The sequence below is a fragment of the Thunnus maccoyii genome, chromosome 20 (assembly GCF_910596095.1).
Source record: "Thunnus maccoyii chromosome 20, fThuMac1.1, whole genome shotgun sequence".
Lineage (NCBI taxonomy): Eukaryota > Metazoa > Chordata > Actinopteri > Scombriformes > Scombridae > Thunnus > Thunnus maccoyii.
Window position 1 is genome coordinate 17400273 of NC_056552.1, and position 16446 is coordinate 17416718.

At 38.7% G+C, this 16446-nt stretch overlaps 3 protein-coding genes across 4 annotated transcripts; 2 read left to right on the top strand and 1 right to left on the bottom strand.

The window, feature by feature from the left end:
* Positions 1-57: 57 nt before the first annotated feature.
* On the bottom strand, positions 58-4299 carry gnptg (N-acetylglucosamine-1-phosphate transferase subunit gamma). Of its 2 annotated transcripts, none has more exons than XM_042397919.1 (11): positions 4155-4299; positions 3009-3063; positions 2592-2659; positions 2359-2413; positions 2135-2218; positions 1935-2028; positions 1563-1677; positions 1390-1472; positions 1095-1223; positions 888-969; positions 58-793 (listed from the first exon to the last, which is right to left on the bottom strand). In XM_042397919.1, the coding sequence occupies exons 1-11, from the start codon at positions 4210-4212 to the stop codon at positions 714-716; spliced, it is 903 nt and encodes a 300-aa protein (XP_042253853.1). In that variant the 5' UTR covers positions 4213-4299; the 3' UTR covers positions 58-713. The 2 variants fall into 2 exon arrangements, with proteins under 2 accessions (XP_042253853.1, XP_042253852.1); XM_042397918.1 differs by lacking the exon at positions 4155-4299 and adding an exon at positions 3182-3338.
* On the top strand, positions 3365-6522 carry tsr3 (TSR3 ribosome maturation factor). Its single transcript, XM_042397922.1, has 6 exons — positions 3365-3794; positions 4252-4462; positions 4955-5148; positions 5243-5410; positions 5892-5946; positions 6321-6522. Exons 1-6 carry the CDS (start codon positions 3674-3676, stop codon positions 6487-6489), a joined length of 918 nt encoding a protein of 305 aa, XP_042253856.1. The 5' UTR covers positions 3365-3673; the 3' UTR covers positions 6490-6522.
* A 1148-nt stretch (positions 6523-7670) lies between these two features.
* On the top strand, positions 7671-16358 carry pdpk1b (3-phosphoinositide dependent protein kinase 1b). The gene is made up of 14 exons (XM_042397917.1): positions 7671-8058; positions 10033-10323; positions 10536-10578; positions 10706-10843; positions 10954-11098; positions 11205-11302; positions 11642-11717; positions 11849-11917; positions 12333-12429; positions 12583-12756; positions 12912-13129; positions 13348-13405; positions 13711-13863; positions 14005-16358. The coding sequence occupies exons 1-14, from the start codon at positions 8035-8037 to the stop codon at positions 14116-14118; spliced, it is 1698 nt and encodes a 565-aa protein (XP_042253851.1). The 5' UTR covers positions 7671-8034; the 3' UTR covers positions 14119-16358.
* Positions 16359-16446: the final 88 nt, after the last annotated feature.

Below are 16446 nucleotides of genomic sequence, written 5' to 3' on the forward strand. Positions count from 1 at the left end.
TTTTTATATCACTTTTGCCTTTTGGTCTGACACAAATACACATGAAAACAACAGTTATTTAATCAAATGCTTTAGGTCCTGCTCTTTATTTGGTCCAACAGGAGAAAGAGTTGTTGCTTTGTAGATATACCCTTGTAGGTGTTGCACCCTTTGTAGATATTTTCTCAAAATGTCTTCCACCTGGTACAAGGCATTCACAGTTTTTCAGTGTACCATTTGGGGGGAAAAAAAGGTAGGAAAGAAATAAGTTTTAGTGTAATTCTTCATCCGTAACAGTTTTTTCTCCTGTAAAAAGTCTGTAAAACGGCTGAAGACATTGAAGTGTTGAGACATGAATACAACTTTTTTTTCCCCCCTTAAAACCTTTTCATATTTCTCAATATGCTGCATGTTTACACAATTTTATCATTTAACAAGATCTTCCTCTCTGTTGAAATGTCTTAAAAAGGAGCCAGTGTCATTCTGTAGCTCCTCTGAAAGGTTTTTTACTTCTGCTGTAGAGTCTGGAAAGTGTAACAATCCACAAATGAGTTCAGTTTTTGTCTTTCACACTTCTCAGGTATATTTGCGCTGCTGTCTTGTCACCTCAGTGACAGCAACATTGTCCAGCCAGTTTCGCGGTCACTCACACTGACCAAACAAAATCTTCAAATCCAGTCAGGTGATGGAGATATGAATGGAGAGTGGAGGCAGTGACTCGTCCCGGGTGATTTTCAAAGCTGATCAAAAAGGCCGTCATCTCCTCTTAAGTGTCGATCCTTAACCGTCACACTCACTGTGCCTTTTGCTTCATCTGTGACAAACAGCAGAACACATTACATACAAAACTGTTACTACATACTGTATAAGATTGTCTCAACTGAGTGAAGACAGCCTCAGTGACTTACTTGGCTTTGAATCAAAGGGAATATTGTGTTGACTGAGGAGAGCGCGCAGTCTCTTAATCTCTTCTCTCTGTTTTTGGAGGTCCTGTACAAAAATATATTAAGTAGAGCGTGTAAACAACTTCCTGTCTTACATGTTAAGCAGCATTGAAATATTATTTATGCTGTTATTTGGAAAAGTACTCAAATCTTTGTAATAAATATACACACCTCTGTACATTTTTGTAAAGAGTTGTCCGTTTCTGGATTGGCTACAACCTCCGGCAGCTTCACCTTCACTTTTTGGCTCTTCAGGAAACCAGCATCCTCAAAAATATCCCTCAGAAGATTATTATATCCCTGCAGCAAATATACACAAGATTATTACATAAACAGGAGCATTTTACATGAAAATGACAGCTAAGAATACAAATGAGTGAAGTGAAATTGAATGTAAATGGAATATGAACTACTCAGTAACCAGGATAGCACGAGTCATGCTGTTTTCAGCTAAACTGCTCCTTACCTGATCAGTAATAAGACCTTCATAGCGAGCCTGCTCAGCTTCATCCCATTCCGTTTGCAGGTTCTCAGTCAGGCTTGGGTACACTTAAAAAGAGCATATGAATGATAAAAATCTCAATTACCACTGACTTAGGCTGCTGACTTGTGCTCTGATACAGTTCTTTTGTCTCTTACCTAAAAGAGAATGTGGATGGCAAACGAGCGGGGTCTCAAAGGTTAGCGAGTACACACAAGTGCTGGGCTCTGAGACTTGAGCAAGCTTGCTGCTCCCACTGCAGACGAGACTCACCTACAGAAAAGTGACATGACACAAGTTACACAACAAACTTTCCATTGTTCATATTCTTGATTTATCAGTGAAAATGATTTTAGGTTGATGTATTGATTGGATAGTTGTCTGATTTAAAGCTATCATGGCTCTGAGGTGACTACTTAAAGGGGTCAAATTAACTGTTATGAGTCAGACACTGACAGAAGCAACTAGGAGCCCCTAAATTACATTAAATAACTACCAGAATGAGTTTAAACATTTAAAACCCCACTAACCTTTGTTTCTCTGTTTCTGGTTCCACAAGTATCACCGTCTCTCATCCACATGCCTGTGAAAGTGTTGTTTGCTATTTCCCACTCTTGCCAGATCCTGTTACACAAGAGGCTCCTCTTACAACACAACTTCAACATACTGCCTAATATTCAAATACTCACATTTGCATTAATAATAAAAGGTTGTCTCTGCTGCATCTTACCCCAGTATCCCACTGTAGGCATTCCATCTAAATGACTGCTCATGTTGGGTGATGTTGTGAAATGGGCAGAATTCATATTTATACCTGAAAAGTGACCAGTCACACAAATATCATGATGTTTGTTTTTTTCCAGATACACTGATATAACATACATCAACTAACCAGCATTCAAAACAGAGAATAACAATATAATGCACACATGACATGTGAAGTGAAATACTTACGTTGACTCTGAGAGACTGAAGCACTTTCCGGCCAACCGATGAAGGTGTGCAGGACCTTGAGAAAGACAACAGTGCTGACATGATTAGTAGATCCATTGATTAGATGATCAAAAGAACATTTACTGATTACTTGAAGTAAATATACCAACTATTTGCTTGATAAACTTTCACAACACACAAAGACAGGATTAAATAAATTGTAGGCTATAAAATGTCAAACTATTTTTTTTTACCAGACACTGGATTTGGAGTTACTTTAGGCTGTAGTCTGTTTCCTTGAGCCAGAAAAGGATTGTTCAACCTGAACAGAGAAAACAATCTGTCAGAATAGAAAGGGGGCTAAGAAGAAGAAGAAGAAGCACACTGTGACTGACATCATTTTGCTTAATCAGTATCAGAATCATCTTTATTGGCCAATTATGTTTATACAGACAAGGAATTTGACTCTGGTTTAGTGGCTCCCAATGTACTAACACACAACAACACAACAATCTTCAGATACATACACAAAAGACTGTGACACTATGTACAGGTGAAACAGTTTTTGAGAACTGTAAACGGGATACAAATAGTGCAGAGTAGTGAAGAGTGCTGACATAAATATCAAATGGTTAAAAAATTACGTTACTTTATATACATATGTAACGAACCCGAATGTGTTTGGCTCCTCCACAATCTTCATTTTACCGGCAATTCCATGTTTTACTGTGTAAACAAAAAGAACAGACTCGATTCAACTCTATTTCTGCACAATGAGGCGCACCTGGTTTAATATTACTGTCATAAAAACAAAATACACTCAGCGGAGTGTAGAAGTACTTACTGAAAAGAGAAGCACAGACCATCCACAGCCTTAATAAATCATATATTTCGTTACACAAACAGTGCATGGCTGATTTTTCAATGACTAAAATGTGTTTCCGGTTATAGTTTTTTAGCTACTTGATGATCGTTCGTCACATGACAGATCACGTGAGCAAAATAAGATGTGCGCCTGCGCTTTCTGCTTCGTGGTTTACGACGTGCTAACCACGATACAAAGTAGCGAGAACCAACTAAACTGTGTTTTAAATTGTATAAAAAGCAGGACAGGATAAATAGAAGCAGGTGTCCGTTTATTGTGATGACTTCTATGAGTTTGTGAAGGGTGTACGCAAGGATAAAATACGAAACATTTGCTTTTGCGAATTATTTTTGTCAAACATGCTCGTGGTAGCTGGTTGGCTAATGGCGTGCAATATGTAAACAGTTGCGGGTCATTTTTAAAACCGACAGTAATCTGACAGTTGATAAGTAGCAGTCCACTGAATGCAATATGGGACGAAAAAAACAGGGCAAATTTGTGCGCTGTGACAACAAGGGCAAAGCCAAAGCGCATAAAATGAAAGGGAAATCATTAGAGGCCTTTACAGAAGAAATGCACTCTGCATTTGAAGGTAAAGATGCATTGAATATTGATCATCTGAAAATGTGCTTCTACTGTTTTGTGCTCATGTCCAATTTTACGTGTGTGCTACAAAACCAAGAGTGTACAAAGTAAAATAGTTCTCCAGTATAAAATTGCAAAATTATATGTTTTAGGAAGTAAATGTACCAATGTATACAAACTAGAAGTACATCATTTACAAAACATTACTTAAAGTAAGAATGTAACCATAAATCATTGATATATAAAATTTGTTATGATCTAATAGTTGTAATGTAGGTGGTTCATGTTCTTTTAAAATTAGCTGATTTGACATATGACAGCACACCACCTCTGTCAACCATATATGTGATGAGTAAATGATAATTACCTTTGAGGAAAAATTGCAAAATGAAAACCCTGAAAGTGAGGGGTGTTGACACTGACATCACAACGTACGTCTGACCACTGTCACTGTGTTTTTTCAGCAAGCCTTCATGTGGAGGAGGGAGCAGAAGCCCCTCAGGTGAAACTGCCTTGTCCACTTGCCATGTGGGAGCTGGGTCACTGCGATCCCAAACGTTGCACTGGCAGAAAGTTGGTGCGCAAGGGATTTGTACGGAACCTGCGCCTAAATCAGAGATTTAACGGACTCATACTGAGTCCAATGGGCACAAAGTATGTGACGCCAGCAGACAGGTATGTTGAGTTACGTCCTCCATGCTGAACCCATTAAAATCACTGCCGGACTGAAAATAATCTGTACAATTTTTTATTATTGTAACACACACTGATGATGCACAAGACAAGTCATAAGGTGCCACAGATAACATTCATCTAATGGTCATTTTTTGGACTGATCAATTAATGATTTTGTCTATTTCTTTCAAAGTCTACTGAGCAGCCAGAAAGAGTTAAGATATGCACATGCATGAACAATGAAACATCAAACCCTAGCTATGTTTAACATTTAGCATGGTTTCATCGGCAAAGTATTTTTTATTTGATATTGACTAAAATGGTTAATTGAGGATCAGAATTGATCTTAATTGTAAAAACAATAATTAAAAAATGCACTTAATGAATCTATCCATTGGTTTTGTGTGTGACTCTTAAGTCTCAATTTGTTTTGTGATCTAATTTGAATGAAATTGTAGTTAAAAAAAATATTGTGGGGGTCTTTATTCACAGAGAGATTGTGGCCCAGAGTGGGTTAGCAGTGATCGATTGTTCCTGGGCCAAACTGGAGGAAACTCCCTTCAGTAAGATGATTGGAAGTCATCCCAGGTTACTGCCGTACCTTGTAGCTGCAAACCCTGTCAACTACGGCAAGCCTTGCAAGTTATCCTGCGTTGAGGCTTTTGCTGCCACGTTCTGTATTGTAGGTAAGGTTTGAGCTGGTGGGTGTTCTTTGTAGTTAGTCTGAAATGATCGCTGTTATAGCAGTGAAATTCTGATACACTATATTTGATTTTCCAGGTTTTGAAGAACTGGCATTGCTTTTGTTGAAGAAATTCAAGTGGGGGAAAGTGTTCCTGGATCTCAATAAAGTTCTGCTGCAGCGCTATGCTGCGTGCCAGTCAGAGGAAGAGCTGCTCTCTGTAGAAAAGGACTTTCTTACGGCTAAACCAGAGGAGGAAGAGTTAGGTAAAATGGGGAAGAAATATATTGGGGTCCCATCCAGTGTGTGTTTTGCTAATATTTTTGTGTTGTAGTGGTGGTTGGGGTCATTTTGTGTTTTGTCACACATCTGTCTTTATTGGTTTTGCTTCATGTGCGACCTTTGGGATGTAAAAATCACACAAGACAGTTCTTGAGGCTTTTAAGCTTCACAAATTACCTAAAAGTAACATAATTAAGCAAAATTGCATTGTTTCCTAGCCTGATTATCAGACTGGATTACTATTGTGTTTCACTTTGTTCATTTGACTTAAATTCTATATGAATCACTGAACAAATTGGAGATTTGGGCAGTGATTCACGAGTCTGGAACCAGACTCATTGTTTTCTGCATCTCTTGAAAATTGCCCCATACATTGAGAGAGATGCAATTTGTGTCCGAGTTATGACCTTTATTGTTGAAATAATTTTCTTCTCAACAAAAGCTAATCATAGGTCTTGTTCACAGATCCATTTGATGTTGACTCGGGAGTAGAATTTATGAATCTCAACAGACGTCAGTGGTAAGTGATTAGTATTGCACATGACGGCATTGAATATATAACTTCTATCAGAGTGAGGTACTCTCTTGGATGCACTCTTCTATACAGATACATCTTTTAGTGACGTGTACTTTGATAAATGTAATATCAGAATTGATCCCGTATTTTGCTGCCAACTGCTCAAGTGAAGAATCAGCATTTTTAGATGTGTTTTTCTAGTGTTATGTCACTTCATATAACTGTTAAATTTGCAACTGAGTGACCTGTCGTGACCTTTAGTAAAAAAGTAGACATTAAAAATATTGTAGACTCTTATAAAACAAATCTGTGCATCCCTAATTAGTTTTAGATGAGTTTGTTTATTGAGATCAACAAATTGTCTTTTCTGTGTTTAGTGCACCGGAAGATGATGATTCTAGCGAGGACACTGACACATCAGAGGACGATGAAGAAGAAGCAGAAGATGAAAAAGTGCAAAACAACGATGAGTCAACAACAGTCTCACATGATGAACATGAAGAGGAAGAGGAAGAGGAAGAGACAGAATCAAAGTCAACACAATAAAGCATATTTAAACTATGGATCCTTTTAATACAAGGACTAGTGAATGTTTTTCAACATCACTCCTACATAAAATGAAAGTTATTTTGGGCTAGACGGTTTTGTACAAGTATCCAAAAAATATGAAAATTGTAAATGAATAAACACATGTTTTTGTATTTAATTGCAGAAGAAATAAATGAATATTTCTAACTTTCATTCAGTTGTAGGTACATGTTGGGATACAGTGTTGCCACAGTTTCAGCTGGCTGGTTTGATCAATAATGAGATCATCAATTATTGTAATTATGATACACTTATTTATACTTATTTATATATTTACCACTTATTTCTATATATTTTAATTAGTCTCGCTCTTCCTCTTTCATTTTACTATATACTCTAATTGGAACTAGAGCTTGAAGGAGCCAAGTTCCACTGCCTTCAGTGTTGCTATTTGCTGTGTTGCTGTGCATGCAACAATAAAGCCTTGTGATCCTCTTGATCAGTAAAAGCAGAGTTTGGAGCTGTGTGAATTCACGCTGCTTCTACATAAGTTAAAACTGCAGAAAAGACTTGTAGATGTATTATAGAGTATTAGGGCCACACAGATGAAAAAAATGTAGAGATTTCAAGAGCAAAGTTGTTACATTTTGAGAAAAATGTGATTATACGTATATTAAGAGAATAAAGTCATAATATTAGGCCTGTGAGGAAAAAAAGCTGTAATATGAGAAACATGTTATAATATGAGAATAAAGAGGTAATTTTACAACAAAAAATTGTAATTTTTCTCGTAGAATTACTACTTTATTCTTGTAATATGACTTTTTCCTCGTAGAATTACAACTTTATTCTTGTAATGTGACTTTTTTCCTCGTAGAATTACTTTATTCTCTATGACTTTTTTTATTGTAGAATTACAACTCTATTCTCATAATATTTACTTTTTTATTGTAGAAGTACAACTTTATTCTTGTAATAATATGACTTATATTGTAGAATTACAACTTTATTATCATAACATTGACTTTTCTTTATCGTTGAATCACAACTTTATTCTCATAATATTATGACTTTTTTCTTGTAGAATTATGACTTTAATGGTAATACTATGATTTTTTCTGGCAGAGTAACGACTTTGTTCTCGTAGAATTAGAACTTTTTGTAATATTATGACTTTTTCTCATAGAATTAAAACTTTATTCTCGTTATATTATGACTCGTAATCTCAAAAAAAATTATTCTCTCTCATTGAGGACCTAATACTCGTCGTATAGATGAACCTCGATGCAGAGCATTATTAGTCAGTGTGAAACACAGCGGCGCAAAGAATGTTTATACATCGTACAGTGTGTATTTTAATGATCATCTGCATCAGTGAGATGAAGTAGAGTATGTTGTAAATGTGGCGGAGGGGGGGCGGACACAGCGGGACTCTCCTCTGCTGTCCTGCGGTAACATTGTTGTGGAACGACGTCACAGCTCGAAAATGAAGGCGCAGAGGCAGCCATTACTGGAGCTTCTCTAATTATTTTTATTCCAAATAAATACTCGTGGAAAACTCCCATGGCAAGAGCTACAAGTCAGCTGGTAAGTGTTGCAGCTTTAACGTGAATATCAGCTCGAAGCCGGTGCTCTAAATGTGCAGTGTGGCGGCTGTTTTGACAACAAATAGTTACCTCGGGCCTTCATGTTGAAGAGCGCTGCTAGCCGCAAAAGACCGTTTAACGTTAGCTCCCAGCTAATGTTGGCTAACACAACACTAAAGATTTGCTACGTTACACTTGGCTTTATCGATGTTTAGAGGTTATTCAATTGATTTGGCGCCGACGTAGCACTTTATGTTAGTTTTATAGGATGTATTAACAGTTTCCTTTTGCTCAGTATCTGTTGGCTAATGTGAGCTAAACAGCTTCGCGCTTTCCCGAGCGATGCCACCGCTAGCTAAGCTAACAGTAGCTAGCCGTATTACGTCCCACCTTTTCGGTTAGAAAGCTTTTAAAGTTAACGTTGTACAGTTCAATTGTCAACCTTTTACCTGTCACATTTCGAAAATAACGACAGCACACTAACTTTGCGTATGACTAAGTAACGTCCCCATGAAAGTGGCGATACGGGTTTTGAAGTTAGTTGTCTTGTTACCTGGCTCGCTAACGTTAACGCTGGCTAATTTGCAGGCTGTAAGTTTATAACTCGCTGTCAGAGATGGCCGGCATTATTTGACAAGGCAGCAGGAGCTAACGTTAGCTTCCTAGCAGAGAAAGTTCGCACAGGCCTGATGATGCCCGAGTACTCAGGGTTATGTTAACGTTAGCTGGCATTTTTCTATCAAACACTACACGGATGACTAATAGTAAATGGTCAGGAGATAGTTATATGGCCAGTTGGCAACCATACAGTCAAGTCCGGATAAAGGCAGCTAAATGGCCACACCTTGGTTTTGAATGAGAAAAAGCTAGGCCAACTGAACTAACGTTGACTTGAGTTGTAACCCGAACAGCAGAGTGTTATAGTAGTTCAGTAAGTTAAAAATAACTAAAGTTGGGAGAAGCACAAAACGAGTTATCTGAAAGCACAACCTGTCGCTGCTTATCTTTTGAGTCTTCAGCAATTATTTGATGGGTTTCTCACCAGTATTTTGTTAGCTGCCATGACAGTTTTGATCATGTACATACAATCATCATGTACATGATCAAAGTTCAGTGCAGTTTGAGGTAGTAGGAACAGTTGTCACATGAAAACAGTAACTTGGACATAGTTGAGGGTGGAGGGTGGGACCACCAGGTCAGAAGCGGCTTCTTCAATAGTTGTTGCATGTCTTTATTAATTCTAGACTATGTTCCTTAAGTGGTCTCACTTTAAATTGCATGTCAAAGTTGATATCCCACCAAGAGTTTTTAGCTGCAGTAAATTTAATTTGGCGACCTTGGAAAGTGTGTCTACACTATATGGTCCAGATCCTCTAAACCCCATCTCTTCTACTGTCATGTACACATTTTCTGTAAAAAGGTTGGGTGATTGTTTGTTTTGTAGAGCATTATATCGTTTTTATTTTATATTCTGCTGTACCAGCAAATGTAAGAAATTGTATATATTATTTTTTGAAAATATTGAAATATTAATATTTTCTGTTTAATGCCTATCACTATTGTCATTTTATTTATTAATGGTGAAAATACATTAACATGGCAGTTCAAATTTCTGAACAGCAACTAGACAACATGACATTTTCTATAAATTGATGTTGTACACATTGATATTGGAAGCAGTTATCACAGTTGGTATATTCCAATATTTAGCCTCAAAGTTGCTGGACATTGTTGACTTGCCAGCACACCTGTTGTTAGTCATGATGAAGGGGACAAATCATGCATTTACAGTAGTAGTGTTTGGGTGCATTAAATGGTGCTCTTTGATAGTTTGAAGCAAGGATGCACAGTCCCCAATAGTCCCCAAGTGATGATTCACTGTTTAAACCACATGTGGGCATGGCCTTTAAACAAGAACTCTAACTGCATCACCCTACTAACTGATGTTTTATGAATGCTCCCTCTCTCATTCCAGTATGATGTTGTGCCCATTCAGCCCAGCGTTGTCATTTGTTCCTGCTCGCATCCATCAATGGTAAGAAACCACCCTGACTCCTGCTCGCCACTTGCTATCCCAGGCGCAAGCAGTAGCCACTGTCCCAGCATGGAGGGCTCGGCCTCAGGGGCCCGTGCTGTAGGAGCGTCTGCCAGCAGCCAGGGCGCAGACCTCCGCACACAGCCGGCCGCTCAGGCCCCTCAGCCACGCAAGAAGAAACCAGAGGACTTCAGATTCGGCAAGATACTGGGAGAGGGCTCCTTCTCGACGGTATATACCATGCATTCCACTTAGCTTTTGAATTATACCTGGATAGATGTTGCTACATGCTAGCATTCCTTTGATTAATGTACTTGGATGAGTCATCTTCGATTCATTTGAGGTGAATTGACAAGACAGACCTTAAGAGTTACTAAGTTTTCTCTTAAGTCTGACATGAAAGTAATATACCATGTTGTATTTCTTTCTTATTTTCTCTCAAGGTTGTCCTGGCAAGAGAGCAGGTAACGGGGAAAGAATTTGCAAGTAAGTAGTAATCCACCAACTTTTGCTTAATGTGGCGAATTACATTTAATTATCAAGATTGAAAAGTTGTGTTGTGTATTCTTACTACTTTACTTACTCTATTTTCTTTCTTTTTCCTCTTCTCCAGTTAAGATTTTAGAGAAGCGGCATATTATGAAGGAGAACAAAGCCCAGTACGTGAAAAGAGAAAGGGATTTGATGTCAAATCTAGAACACCCATTCTTCGTCAAGCTCTACTTCACATTTCAAGATGATGAGAAGTTGTGTATCCTTTAACAAATTCAATTTGTCAAGGCATGTTTTATATTAATAACCTACCAGTTGTTTTGCATAGATGTCTTGTAATCACAGTGATCCTTAACTAGCTTTTCTTAGATTTTGGTCTCAGCTACGCTAAGAATGGAGAGCTCCTGAAATACATTCGCAAAATTGGTTCATTTGATGAGACCTGCACTAGATTCTACTCAGCTGAAATAGTTTGTGCTCTAGAATACTTACACAATAAGGGGATAATACATAGGTAAGACTTTCTGACTTTTTGCATTTTTCTTAATATAATTTTCAAACCTTGTAAAGTGTTTTTTTTTTTCCTTCATATAATTTACAACCCGTTCTGTTCATTTCAGAGATCTGAAACCAGAGAATATTCTTCTGAGTGAAGAGATGCACATCCAGATAACAGATTTTGGAACAGCAAAACAGTTATCATCAGACAGTAAGCAAGGTACAACCACAGTCAGAATGTTGGGGGTTCGATCCCCGACGCCTCCTGTCCACATGTTGAAGTGTGGGCAGATATTGAACCCCAATTTGTTCCCAATGGTTGTTCCAGCACCTTACATGGTAGCTTGCCGCCGTGTGTGTGTGTGCGTGCGCGTGAGTGTGAATGGGTGAACAGAAACATTGTAAAGTGCTGTGGATAAAAGTGCTATATAAATGCAGCCATTTACCATTAACATAAAGTATAACAGGTGTATTAGTGCCATGAATTAGGCATTTTACCTTTTGTGAGCAGTATAAATGTATTCATGTCTTTTTATCATTTATTTTCATTGTTTGGCAGCGAGAGCAAACTCCTTTGTTGGAACAGCACAGTATGTGTCTCCAGAGCTGCTAACGGAGAAATCAGCCTGCAAGAGGTAATCAGGTTTAGTCATCCTGCAACTCATACAGTTGCTAATCATTGTTTTCATGTTGTGTCAGATAAGCCTGGCATCAGATCACTAAGTTTATTTCTCTAACTTTGTTCCTTTTTTTTTTTTTTTCTTAGCTCTGACCTCTGGGCCTTGGGATGTATTATCTATCAGCTGGTGGCTGGTTTACCACCGTTCAGAGCTGGGTAAGTATAAAGGGATGTTGTTGTCACAGCTCAGTTAATGGTCATTAATTCATGCTCTTATAATGGCCAATCAGGGGTGCTCTGGTAATCAAAGTGTTAGGGCGCATACCACATAACCATTTGATTCCGGCTCAGGGACCATTGTTGCATGTCGTTCCTCTCTTGTCTCTCTCGCTTTCTCTCCCCATACTTCCTGTCTCTCTATACGATGACTGTCAGATAAAGGCACAAACACCCAAAAATAACTGTGGGGAAAAACTTTAATTTTCAGTGTTATTTCAAGTGCAACAAATACTAGACTTGAGAATAAATTTGCTGTAGTTCTATCAGTCTAGTAAACAACATTTCACTTGATACCCTCCCTTAACAGTTTTATTTTTTTGCCTTTCCTCTTGTGTTTCATACAATTATGTAGAAATGAGTACCTAATATTCCAGAAGATCATAAAGCTGGAGTATGAATTCCCAGAGAAATTCTTCCCAAGAGCCAAGGATCTTGTCAAACAGCTTTTGGTAGGTCGTCATATGCAATAATTCATACATGTAAGATACAATGAAATGTAACTTTGGAAATTTATTTGTTAAATGAGTTATCTGTGCCAGTGTTATTTACAGGGAAGTGCTTTTACACTGAATGAAAACACATCATATCTGTTTTTCCTTCAGTCACTGGACCCCTCAAAGCGGATTGGGTGTGAGGAGATGGGAGGGTATGACCCTTTGAAGCAGCACCCCTTCTTTGACACCATCTCCTGGAGTGACCTACACCTACAGACACCCCCCAAGCTGACCCCGTACCTGCCAGCCATGTCTGAGGATGATGAGGACTGCTATGGAAACGTGAGATATTTTATTTCTCTTTTTTTGTCTATTGTTTGCTTATTCAAGGGCAGACATAAGTTGGGATGTCTTGTTGAAACACACGTTTCCCACATAAACCTTCTACAAACCACAGATCCTCAGTCAAACATCACCTATCTTATTTCCAACCTCAGTACGACGACCTCCTGAGCCAATTCAGCAACATGCAGGTGGCCCAGTCCAGCTCATCACACTCCCTGTCACCACACGAATCCACGCCCCCACAAAGGTCCAGCAGCAACATTGAGCAGTACATCCACGACCTGGACAACAACTCCTTTGAGCTGGACCTGCAGTTCACTGAAGAGGAGAAGCTGCTATTGCTGGACAAACAAACCACTGGAAACCCCTGGTAAACCCCTGACGATTGACGATCTGTTTGTGTGTCCGTTTATATCTGAATCCTTCTCGCATTGAAGTCTTGTGCATGTCCAAAAAATGTGAAACTAAGTTAACTTTAATTATAATGTTATAGACAAGTATTTGTGTAGCTGTTAATGCATATTTGTTGTTGATGAATGAGTGTAAAGGAGAGGGTTGTTGGTAATCTGCTTTTGCTTAATTACACAGGCACCAGTTTGTTGAGAATAACCTGATCCTGAAAATGGGCCCAGTGGACAAACGAAAGGTGGGTGAATTCTTGCCCATATAATTTGTTTTTTCATATTTATTGTATATTCAAAAATTTAGGAAGTTCAAACTTATAGCTTTAGAGTTTTCTGCCAACTAGACTATACAGTAGCTGTGTTTTTGATAGCTTCAAAGTACAATGTGGACAGGTTTTCCAGTTGGCTCATCAGTTGAGTTTTGCTCTGACTGCTGGCATATAGAAAGTAAAGGGGAATTCCCTGCTGTGGAGAGGAAAGTGTCATGGCCTCATAGCCCCCTCTGTTGGTGAACTAATGTCTCGAGACGTGTGGCATTCCATTGCAGGGTCTGTTTGCTCGACGGAGACAGCTGCTTCTCACTGAAGGACCACACCTGTACTACGTGGATCCTGTCAACAAGGTCCTGAAAGGGGAGATTCCTTGGTCCCTAGAGCTACGCCCTGAGGCCAAGAACTTCAAAACCTTCTTTGTTCACACGGTACATGACTATTTCCGATGTCTGTCCGGCATATTTTTCTCCAGCAACATGCTGATACTTGCCCAAAGTTTAGAATCTCTCCTCATATGTGGTTTACTTTTTTTTTTAATATTGTTTTTTCCTTTCTTGTGATGTTTGTAGCCTAACCGAACATACTATTTGATGGACCCCAGCGGAAATGCTGACAGATGGTGCAAGAAGATCCAGGAAGTGTGGAGAAAGATCTATCAAAGGCACCAAAACCCCGGCCTATAGGAGCACAGTTCCTCCTGTGGCCACTCCTCTTTAGCTCTGAGGCCAATCACTGAGCAGAGTAACACCCTCTTTAGTGCCCTTCATCACCGCAATGTAAACAAACTCTTAGAGACGCTGGCATCTAGACCTTGTTTGTTTTCCTGAGTAGAACATGGGGAAAAATACAACTTTGGATTCAGGGTTGCTTTGCTTGTTCTTTGTGCTCTCTGTGAGGCTTCTATTGCATTTTTCCATGTATGGATGATAAGACTACCACCATGCACATCTGCTTTTTGTACATTCTGCAGGGGGGAAAGAGAATGGCAAGCTTGTGTGTAGAGGGACACAAGCTTGGGTACCGCTAGGACTATCTCAAATGCAAGGACTGGTTTCCTGCTTCAATGATACCATAACACAAAATCTAGCTTTTGTGAACCAGAGCCTATCCTGATATCTTTAATTAAACCATATCCTAATCCTACATCATATGTGCAAGCTGTAGTCAGCCCCACTTCTACTGCATATACTCCATAGTTGTAACAGATACTGTAAGCTGATTCAGTCTCACACGTTTACCAAACTCAAATCCTATATATATTTTTGTCAGAGCCCAAATATTCCCACGGTATTTGAGTTGTTTTTTTAGTCTCTTGGTACTTGCTTATTGCAGTCCAATTAAGGTCTCGATGTAACAAAGCAGAGTGCCGGTCTGCAGTGAGACATGGGTCTGAATCAGTCTCTGTATAAGTGTGAGCCTTCCATAGCCGTTACTGAGGATGTATTGCTAACAGGGGGCGGGTAAACATGCCACTAGCTTGTACTTCCTAATCATAACTTGCTTATCTTTCCTGCATGGCCAGTTTTGTAGCTCAGCCTTGTCCGCTTCTCTCTCCTAGGGCACTGGAGATATAGTTTATTCAAGTTTAAAGGTGGGTATTTTTGACTGCATTGGCAACCATAGCGAATATTATTGGATGATTTGGCTGTTCTGTACCATTCACTGGCTATTTCTTTGTGGTGTGAATTCTTCAATTTCTTTTTTTTTTTTTTTTCTTTCTTTCTTTTTTCTTTTTTTTTGGTGGGATAGTCTGCTCATCTTCAGTACGTCCTATTGAAAACAAAATCTTATGTGCTGACCACCCCATGCTGAACAGAAAACCTTCATCAACAGTGATACATACACATACTATCATTCTCGGAAGCAATCACAGTAAAGCTTTTGTCCCTGGACAAGATGGCAGAACTGCCTCATCGGGCTCACTGGCTCGTCGTCTTTTTTTTTTTTTTCCATTCTGATGTTTGGCCCAATAGAAATTAAAGCGATTGATTTAACTTGTGCTCTTGTTTTAGCAATATGTATTATCATAATGCTTTTAATTTTTGACATATTACCTTAAGGTCCTATCCAAAGGTCCTCTTCCTTCAGCTGAGTCTGTGTGTGCAGTGTGTGACTGGAGTATAGGTGAATAGGACCCTCTGGCCCTGGGGCCCAGGGCTCAATGTGGTTGGATGTCAGTTAAAGGATATCTATCTGATCCAAATAACCGATGAAATTGCTGTATCTGTCTATAAAGTTGAGGAAACGCTCATGAGAAGCGTTTGCCTCTAGTTAGAAAAATTGTATGAATCAAGTTGATGGCAGTCGGTTACATTGTGTATGGAATACTCTACCTGGCTTGTAACTGACTAGAACTGTGATGTACAGATGATGTATTATTAAAATCTGAAGCAAGTAATGCAATGATATTAGGATACAGTTTTTGTATTTTTATTCTTGTATAAGGTTATTTGATGGCTATTGTCTAGCCTCTAGTTCATTCTGTGTTATTTAAATTCTAATATATGAATCATATTTGGATTGAAGTCATGTTCAGGGGCCATGTTGTGTATGTATTGAGATGTAAAGCCTTTGAATGTGAATAATTATTGTAAACTATAATATTTTACAGCTTTTTTCTTACTATATCATACATTTTCTATTTGCTCAGTGATTTAATCATATTCTGATAATTTAATGAATCTGTTCATTCTCTCTCTGATTATTTGTGCGCTAGGTCAGTAGATGTTGAATGATGAATTTTCCACTTAATGCTTGGTAGTCCAGTAATTAAAGCATGTAGGGATTTAGGCATACAAATAAAGCCACGTGTCCTGTCTTCTGTTGACAACCACAGTCATGACACAGTAAAAGCAGCAGCATTCAGTGGCAATGGCATCTCACATTTTTGCAGCATGTAAATAAAGTACCGGCCCATTATCAATGTTTTTGTGTCGTGGAAATTACTACTCCCAAAATACACATTTTAAATGCACAGAAGAGCGCCTTAAAAAAGCTGGTCGGTCTTGTTA